At 51.7% G+C, this 9642-nt stretch overlaps 1 protein-coding gene across 1 annotated transcript; it reads right to left on the reverse strand.

Annotated features, from left to right (window-relative positions):
• Nucleotides 1-821: 821 nt before the first annotated feature.
• On the reverse strand, nucleotides 822-4815 carry LOC119267090. The gene is made up of 6 exons (XM_037548401.1): nucleotides 4215-4815; nucleotides 3994-4080; nucleotides 3641-3871; nucleotides 2998-3162; nucleotides 1822-1875; nucleotides 822-1691 (listed from the first exon to the last, which is right to left on the reverse strand). Exons 1-6 carry the CDS (start codon nucleotides 4434-4436, stop codon nucleotides 1167-1169), a joined length of 1284 nt encoding a protein of 427 aa, XP_037404298.1. The 5' UTR covers nucleotides 4437-4815; the 3' UTR covers nucleotides 822-1166.
• Nucleotides 4816-9642: the final 4827 nt, after the last annotated feature.

Here is a 9642-nt window from a genome sequence, read left to right on the forward strand (position 1 = left end):
GGCGGGATGGTTACACCAACGTACCTCGATGAGGCCGGTTGTTGGCTTGATTCACAAGCAAGGCGCATTTTTTGTCAGATTAAGAACACAGAAAAAACCTACATGGGCTGGCCCAGCACGGGGGCGCTTCAGGTGCGTGTTTGCAAAAATACACAATAATGATCGCCTGAAGTGCCAAATAGGAATTACCCTTCTCTGCCTCACACAACCTCAACTTTTGCATCAGACCTCCCACCCTCTCCATCATACCCAAAACTATGACGACCTTGGTTTTCTAAAGGGGTGTATTATGAACGTGCATCCTAGCACCACACGTAAGGCTTATGGTGGATTGGGAAGGGCTGCGAGATCGCCCGAGTGTTGATCACCAGGGCAGAGGAATGGGATTCCCGCTGCCGAACAAGCAACACTATTGGAGATCGAGATCACCTAAGAGGACTCCAGGGTTTGCCAGCAAGAGCCGTTGAACCCCCTCTGAGATCGCCTGAGTGCCAATCATGAAATTGTCAATAGAGGGACGGACAATAGGCTTTATACACGGGCATGTTTGCTATATACATATAAAAAGAACAAAAGAACGAACCAAAAAAACATGGGCTTTCAGCTTCATCCGGTAATTCGCCACTGATTTCGTCTCCTGGGCCTTCAGTTCGCCATGGCAGCATTATCGTGGAGGCCAAAGTTTAGGCTGGCTTTGCGCCTTTTCTTATTCAGGCGCATCCCCGAAATCCTCATTGGTTCGAACAGCAAGCAATTGTCTTTTTGAACATCAATTGTAGCTTGATGTATACCCAGAAGCATTATGGTACAACACACGCATATAAGAGGATACAAAAAAAAAATCCACATTACTCTCTCTATATATATGTTAGTTTCTTCACGTATACACGCTACGTAGCTCAAAAGAAAAAGAAACAAGCCTCAACCACATCAAAAGAAGCGCCGCGCGACATAAGTACGTATCAACCCGATCGATAAACCACTAGCTAGCTATATATATAGGATCGATGCTGTTGCTGCCCGTTCCCTTGGCAATGCTCATCACGTACGTACGTACGTACGTAGTAGTAAGAATTAACGATCAATCAGCAGTACTTTTTTCTTTCAATTAAGTAGAAGATCGATGGATCTCCTTCTTCTCCGGCACCGGCGACGATCAGTACGTACTAGGGGCAGTGCACGTTCCGGCCCGGCCCGCCGTAGTAGAAGTAGTTGCCCCAGGCGCGGTTGTAGCCGCCCTGGATGCCGTAGCAGGCGGGGTGGTCGGCGACGAGCCGGAGGTCCCTAGCGGGGAGGAGGTTGTTGTCCCAGTCGACCACCTGGACGTTGCGGAAGTAGGCGGCGCGGTTGAATCCCTCGCGCGGGAAGTGGCCGCTCCCCATCTGCGTGGGGGTGTGGGAGCCCGAGGGGCGCGTGTTGACGACCTCGCCGCCGAACTGCACCATATTGGCGTGGCCGCCGAGGTGGGAGAAGAGGGAGGAGGGCCAGTAGCCGACGAGCGGGCCGGAGCCGAGCTGCAGCCACCAGTGGCCCCGGCGCGGGTCCTTCCAGATGAGCAGGCTGATGTCGAACTGGCGGCCGTTGTATGCGGACGCCGGCGAGATGGCGGCCCCGATGGCGATCCGCCGGTTGGTCTGCACGAACCCCGAGCAGTGCAGGTTGTAGCACCCGGTCGCCTGGTACGCGTCGCTCTGCATCCATGCATGCATCCACACTTCATTTAATTTGTTGTGTTGTTGCACTGGTATGAGCTATGAAGAAAGATGCATGGTGGTGCAGTGCTGCAGTGTTTTGGTTGAGAGGAGGAGGAGGGGGTTTTACCGTCCAGTAGGTGAAGAAGCGTGGGCTGTTGTCGCCATACAGTTGAGGGCTCACCTAAAAGAAAGCAAGGAACAGTGCGGAGAGTTAACACGTATGGACTGCATGCAACCAGCTCATCAGCTCACATCGGTTTGACCACGACGTAGAGAGTACCACACTGGTTTCAAACCCAACAACCAGAAAACAAGAAGTAATCAGGTCAACTGTGGCACTGGCTTACATGTCGACCGAATCTCATTAATGATCGACTCCCAGTTGTATTTCCACCTCCTTTCTATACTAGACAGTCAACATGTAACCACATGCAGGTCAAGCATGCTAGCAAGATTCGACTTACAGTTTACTGCAAGGAGACAAGGATGCATGTTCACGCTTAAGATGGCGATCAAGGATGCATGTTCAGATATTCTTGATTGAATCTCAACTATAATGGTGTCTTGACTACTCCGCTAATCTGAATATATGTGTACTTAAAATGCTTGATCATGACTTATCCTCCATGCATGTAGCTAGTACCTACTCCCTTCGTACGGAATTACTTATCGCAGAAATAGATGTATCTAGACGTATTTTAGTTCTAGATACATCTATTTTCGAGACAAGTAATTCCGAACTAAGGGAGTAGTAATGTGACTAGGGATGGAGGGAGGGATGAAGCTGGGCATTCAAGCAAGGGCCTGCGGTGCAGAGCTCTGTGCTGCCATGCCATTGCTAGCGCATACACACCACATCGATCGACCTGCCACATTTACTCGCTTTCACCAACCGGATAGACGGACAGCCTGAAGAACGCGTTCTGCGACTGCGAGCCAGCTTCCCTCCCTCCCATTATAACTAGATCGCTTTGCAGCCACGGCGATATGAATGAAAGCTGCCACTGTCAACTCACTCAGCTCCTTAACTTCCTACACTATGCAGCTCTAGTCGGCGAAAGACCATGCAGTGATTCTCCATATCTTTCACATTAACACTCTTCCATGGTTTGCTTTCAAATGTGATTTCGTACTGTCTTGAGAAGAAGAAAAATGTTCTTTCATCCTCCCTCCGTAAACTAATATAAGAGTGTTCAGAATACCAAAATAGTGATCTAAATGCTCTTATATTAGTTTACAGAGGGAGTACTCGAATAGTAAAAGTAGTTTGCATGCAACGAGATAAGGGGAAGATGAAAGGTACCTGCCAGCCGGCTTCGATGGTGTTGAGGTCGTTGCCGAAGGTGCCGGAGATGACCCAGATCTGGGAGAGGCTGAACTCCGCCGCCGACGCCACCCTGGCCGGCCACACGTTCAGGCTCGCCTTGGCGCCGTAGAACTGGTCGCCGGTCACGTACCCCACCGCGTGCTGCACCACACATACGCCAAACGTCCATCATCAAGCCAAGGTCCATGCCATCCACGTACGGACGCTAATGAATGCCACTGACTGCCAGCCAGCGCGCGCGCTAGCTAGCCGGGCGGCGCCATTACCGCCGCTGCCGCGGTTGTCGCCGCGCCGATCGCCATTGCATCGCCATCCCCGGCCAGTGCCCCAATCAATGTCCTGTGCGCGCACAGACGCAGGTTGATGCTAGCTATGCCCAGCACAATCAATGTTATCCAGCTACTGCGCGCTATACTATTGAGCGATCGTGTGGGATCATGATTTGGTCGCGTGGTTAAGGCCGCAGTTACTGGCTACGAGCCTACGACTGTTGGTCAGTGAAGCCGCTGTCGATCAATTTTCGATGGTACCGCTAATCTGGTGGGTCAGTATTGATGGTGACGATTGATGAGATCGCCGTACGTGCTCGTTAGTTTCAGCTGGGCGTGGTAGGAAGTACCTCGTGGCCGTCGCTGGTGGAGTCGCGGCGGACGCCGGCCGCGCGGGGCTTCATCCCGTACCGCCGGAGGGAGCCGGAGTGCCGCCGCAGGTCGCTCTCCGTGGTCCGCCGTATCGGGACCGTCCCGCCGGGGCACGACTCGCCGCCGTCGCTCCACGCCTGCGGGAACACGGCGTCCCCTTCTTCCTCCGCAGCGTCGGCGCTGGTCTTGGGCCTCTCCTCCGGCTCAGGCTGCAAACAAAAAAGACAATCTCTACTTCAGGACGACGGCCGCTGATCGGTAAAAGACAGACAAATAAGAATGCAGCATTGGTGTAGTTGGCTACAGAGAAGGGAAGGATGGGATGGGCGACCTCTGGCTTTTGGCCCCTCAACGTTGGGTGGTCAAACGCCGGCTGGAGGTGCGCCGGCACGCAGTGGATGATGTCGCCGTCGGCGCTCTGCGTGCAAAAACAAATTCGTCAAACATTTTGCCACAAGAAAAGAAAAGTATGGCGAACAAGGTGGTCGAGAGATTGAGGTCGGGGGTCAAACATCCATGGCCGGCTCATGCAAAAGAAGCAAAGCCACTCACCTGGATGGTCTTGACGGAGGCCTTCTTCATCCGGTCCATCTGGGCCACGATGCTCTGGTACGCTCGCAGCTCGTCCCCAGAACGGAACTCCGCCGTCCGTGTGCCGTTGCCCCTGCCGCCGCCGCTGGCCGACACCGACAACGCGCAAGAGACGACGAGCAGCAGCACCAGCAGCAAGGGGACGGCTGGTCTGGGCCTCTTGCCGCAGCAGCTAGACGCCATCGACGCCCGTGCGTGGGCTTCTTCTTCTCTTGGATTCACCTCAAAACCTCGTAGACAGGGAGTAGAGTCGTTGTTGCTCGCTTGTCTGTATCCGCTTCCACCGGATCGCCTGCTTGTCCTCTTCCCCGCCTCCTCCCCTGCCCCTATCGCTTGGCTTCTTCTTCCCTTGACCGCCCGAGAGAGACTACTCGACTATAAATATAGGAGCGCGGTGGAGGTGGAGTGTGGCTGAGCTGAGGCGCCGAGCCTCGCTCGATGTCAAGCTGGAAGGTCAACCAATGTCGCCGTGCAGCGGTTGGGGGTGGGGTTGGGGAGGGTGGGGGAGCTGAGCTTGAAGCTTTGAAGTGATGTGGTGGACGCATTGATGAGTTCCGACACGGCGGGATGAGATATTGAGATGAGCTTCAAGTTGAGTTGCGCGCGGCTGTGGCTTGGGTTGCAGCTGGGGCACGCTTTTTCCCGAGGAGAAAGACACGCCCCTGCCCCGCGCTACCCATGCCTAGCCATGGCATCATCTCATTTTATATCATGCTTGGGTCCATGGTCCTGTCCCCCTCTCCACATTCCCTTCCCTTCCCCCGCTCCTCCCCCCATGAACAAAAAAGAAAGGTCGGAGCTGGCTGGCTGGATGGATTACTGCAAGCAAAGCACCATCGTCGATGCAGATGCAGACAGTGGGGGTTCAGCTCAGTCCCAGTGGCGCGTACTCCTACCACTGCCGCTCAACTTTGCTCCGTCAGGGGAATAAAGAAAGAAACAGAGCGTGTGTGCGCGCGCTCTGGGGCATGGCATGGCATCGCACCGCACGCGTCCTTGGGTGAGTGTGCATTGCACCGAGGAGAGGAGCGAGCGAGCGGCTCACTCTTCCTCCGCTTTTTCCTTTGGAAAGGCGGGCAGGGGAGGGTGGCGGCCATGTGCCAGGGGGGGTGGGGGCGGGAATTTTCAAAGGCCGGCTCCGACCGGCGGTGGCCTTCAGCTGGTGCAATCATGAGCCAGCGCCCCGCGCTTCCTATCCCTGTCCGCCATGATAGAAATCGCTTCCTTGTAGCTACCTCCTTGGAGCAACCAGCAGCACCTCTCGATCCGTCGATCGGCACCCATGCATGTATGACAGTGCAGTCATGGCTTTTGTTCTCTTTCTCTTTCCACTGTACGTCTTTGACAGCCATGGTTAGTGTTGAGATCGGATCCAGATGAGATGAGAGATCACGTACGTGCTACGTAGTGCACCTTTGGCTTTGATCATTGTTCACTTTCGCGGCCAAATTTTAAGTGATCGATTCGGTTGCCTGCTTTTCCTTATCAGATACGGAATCGTCTTTAATTCGCTCAAAGTAGCTAAGCACGGCACTGCACTGCTCCTCAAGTCAAATCTGAATTAAGCTATGCGTGTGCCGTGCGCATCTACAAAACTCACCTAGAATACTCTGCACATGCCATAGCCGTCCACTGTCTCCCAGCACAGCACCCGAAAGTTCTTCTTCGGTCTTTTCCCTAACAAAAGCGACCGACGGCGACATCATTGGCGTCGCAAATGCGATTGCAACCTGCACAAGCAACATATCTCCGTCTTCATGGCGCCATGCCCATGCATTGCAAATTTGCAATGCATTTGATGCGCCTTCCCTCCCTGGCCAGTGCAAGCCGGAGGGCTGTTGGTTGACAACACTGTACGTTCCCAGCACCTCCATGATCACTGCTACTATATCTCCCCAAGTCCCAACAGCAAAGAGAGTACCATGCACATTGAATTGAATTGCACTGCCAGAGGAGGGAGAGACATGTACTACTCTCCCATGAATGGGGCGAGAGGAGCAGCCCTTAAATGGTCAGGTATGCCTTAATTTCTTGAGTACTACTCTCCTCTCCGGCTCTCCCCCACTTTGCTTTGCTTTGCTAGCTGCACTGCACCAGGCATCTTTAACATTTGGCTTCTCTCTCCCGCACCTACCGGTGCCAGACGCGCCCCCGCACGCACATACACACAGTGCTCAGGGTTCATAAAAAGGGGGAGGTCACTCGGGCCAGGTCCACATGAGCCATGAGCCCACTGCCTGCTTCTGCTTTTGCAAAGAGCGTGGCTGTGTGGGGGAAACAGTAAGATACTCTCTCACTCTCACTATCAGTGGGAGCTGAGAAATTTGCTGTTTGCTCTTGCAAGGAGTGTGGGGAATGTGTGTATGCTATGCATCAAATGCTTGAAGCATGCGGCAGTGGATTTGATTATGCGGGAAGATGAAATCAGGGGAAGCGATGCGGCTTGGGTTTTGGTGCCACTGCATGCAATCCTTTTTTGTTCCTTAGAATAGCTGGCCACGCTTCTTTTCATGATCGCAAGGCCTGACCGGCTGGCTGGCAAGGCAAATATACTCTCTTTCTTTCATGCCATGCTTGTTCCCTTGACTGACATTTTGATGCACACCACCAGCTAACCTGCATGCCGTGCCTACTGTCTACTGAACACAGCATGCTTATTATCATTCTGTTTAGAGTACCTTTATTCTGCATCCCCTTTTGGTTACCTTCTGGATTATGTACATGCTGGCAGCGGATTGAAACAATGCGTGAAAACTTAGGTTTGGAAGGTGATGGTGCAAAGGTACTTTTTCCAGAGTAATAATAATGAGAGAGCATACCCCCGATCTGGGTGGCAGAGAGCAACTATGGGAATGGCTACGCGTCAATCTACTGATTTTCAAATTTGGGTCAGTCGATCGTTTTTTGCCGTTGGATGCAGATCGAACGGTGGGCAGGCCTTCATCTTCCTCCGGTTTCTTCTCTCCCCCAGGCCGCCGCACGGGCCGTCAGTCGAACCACTTGTGACCACCACCCGCGGCCGGCGGCGCTCGCGCGCAGCCTCGCCGCCCCGCCCTGTCCGGAACCGCTTCCTACCGCCGTCCCTGGCCATCCTTCTAGCCCCGCCCGCATCCGATTTTTTTCTCCGGCAAAGTTGCACCACCGCCCCCACCCTAAATCCTAAGATAGATAATGGGATAGCCCTTCAATGAGCACCTTCCTTCTCCTTCCTTCCCTCCGGCGAACTCTCAAAAACGACTAACCCCAAATTTGAAGGTCACTCGACTGAGATTTAGCTAATGTGAGCTCCTATATATTGTGAACAGGAGAAAGCAACGCGAGCGTTGATCCTAGAGGGCTGCTAGCTCCCACCAAACCTTTCTCCTCTCGCTCACCTCGCGGCCGCCTGTTGAATTATGTGTCAGTTTTTTTAGAGAGAACGCGATCGGCTTTATTCATCAAAAAATAACATTACATAGAGTTCCCCAGATACAGTCTGGAAGAGAATGGAAAAATACTCGGATTAACAGAGTGCATACATGGTTTAGTTGATAGATGAGCAGCTAAATACAATACTAGCAAACATGCTTTGTGACGACACGACTTTCTTTCTCCTCTCTCCGGCAACCGCTGGCGATGGAGCACATTGTTGAAGCCATGAGGAAGATGGACCACATTGCAAAGTTCAATTCGGGCTTATGATCTTTTCTGTAAAGTTCTTGCTCTGGGTTGTTATTATCTTTTCTTTAGAGATCCTTGGAGCAGCTGTACTGAAATTCAAAATGAATGAAGTTTTTTCTGGTTCATTCGGGACCCATCTGTTGTTCAAAAAGATCTTCTTAATCCTGGATGGCCATAAAGTTTGATATTTCGAATTCAAAGGCTCATAGTACTAGGTTAAAAAAAGACCCCATGCATGCAGTTTGATAGGGCATGTTTGGTAGCCCGCATGCTCGTCAGGCAGGCTTTGTGGATGCAGTTTTGGCCCGTTTGGTAGCGTGCAAACACTATTGGGCCGGCATGGCACATTGTTTAAAGCACCTCTCAGCCTGGCTATAGAGGGATGGCCGACCCAACCATTTCTAGCGGGCCAGGTCCAAACGGGCGCAAAAGTCTCCATTGAACCGACCTAGTGGCTCTGATGGTGCAGTTTGTACATAGGTTTGCACGTGTTTGTGTTTTGCGGTAAGAGAGGCATTGGCAATTGCCGAAGATCTTTATGTCCAGAAGATTCAAGTGGCATCAGATTGCAAGAATGTAGTGGATGATATAAATCAGGGATCGTCAGCGGATCACGCGGCTATTATACATGAAATAATAGAGCGATCAATTGTTTTTCATGCTTGTAATTTTATCCACAATTTTAGGAGCTTAAATTTCGAGGCTCACAATCTCACTAGGCATGCACTTTCACTTTGGTTTGGACGCCGTGTTTGGTTAGGCCAACCTGGGGACTTGAGTTTTACTCTTGTAAATGTTCTGACAATTTGAATAAAGCCTAGCGAGAATGTCTCAAAAAAACGTGTTTGTGTTTTGCTCAACTCCTTTACCTCCTTCACATAATGTCTTCTGATCTACATAACAGTGCTTTAATTCAAGATAAGCTCTACACGGAAAAGAGGTACATCGATGTTGCGGTTTCATTCAAGTGATCATTTCCTAATTCCGTGGACCGTAAATCTTCAATTTCCTATATGTTTAGAGCTTTTTTAGACGCATTTTAACAAATTCGCCTCACACGGTCTGTTGTTTGAAATTTTCTTTGACGAGTAGCTTCATCTCGTTGTTTGGAACAACTTCCGCATTGTAAGTTTTCTGTTTCAATGGCCATAGATGAGTAGATCTATGTCTCCTTAGTGCACTATACAAAGGTGTTCATGTGTGTGTTGGGAATCATTGCATGGAAAATAAAAAAAATTCTACGCACACGCAATGATCTATCCATGAAGATGCATAGCAACGAGGGGGAGAGTATGTCTACGTACCCTCGTAGACCGTAAGTGGAAGCGTTTATTCAACGCGGTTGATGTAGTCGTACACCTTCACTATCCGCCCGATCAAGTACCGAATGCACGAGCCTCCGCGTTCTGCACACGTTTAGCTCGATGTCATCCTCGCCATCTTGATCTAGCAAGCGGGGCGAGATAGTAGATGAGTTCCGTCAGCATAACGGCGTGGTGACGGTGGTGGTGAAACAATCTCGCAGGGCTTCACCTAAGCACTACGTCGACGATCTAGAGCGAAGAAGTAAACTAGAGGCGGAGGGGTGCCGACACACGGCGTGAAATAAGCTGTGTATTGTGTGGCATCCCTCCCCACATATATATAGGTGTGGGAGGGGAGGAGGCAGCCCCTAGGGCGCCCCAAGTGGTGTGGCAGCAGCCCTAGGTCTCCTCCATTTGGTGCGCCC

Source organism: Triticum dicoccoides, chromosome 3A (assembly GCF_002162155.2).
Source record: "Triticum dicoccoides isolate Atlit2015 ecotype Zavitan chromosome 3A, WEW_v2.0, whole genome shotgun sequence".
Classification (NCBI taxonomy): Eukaryota; Viridiplantae; Streptophyta; class Magnoliopsida; order Poales; family Poaceae; genus Triticum; species Triticum dicoccoides.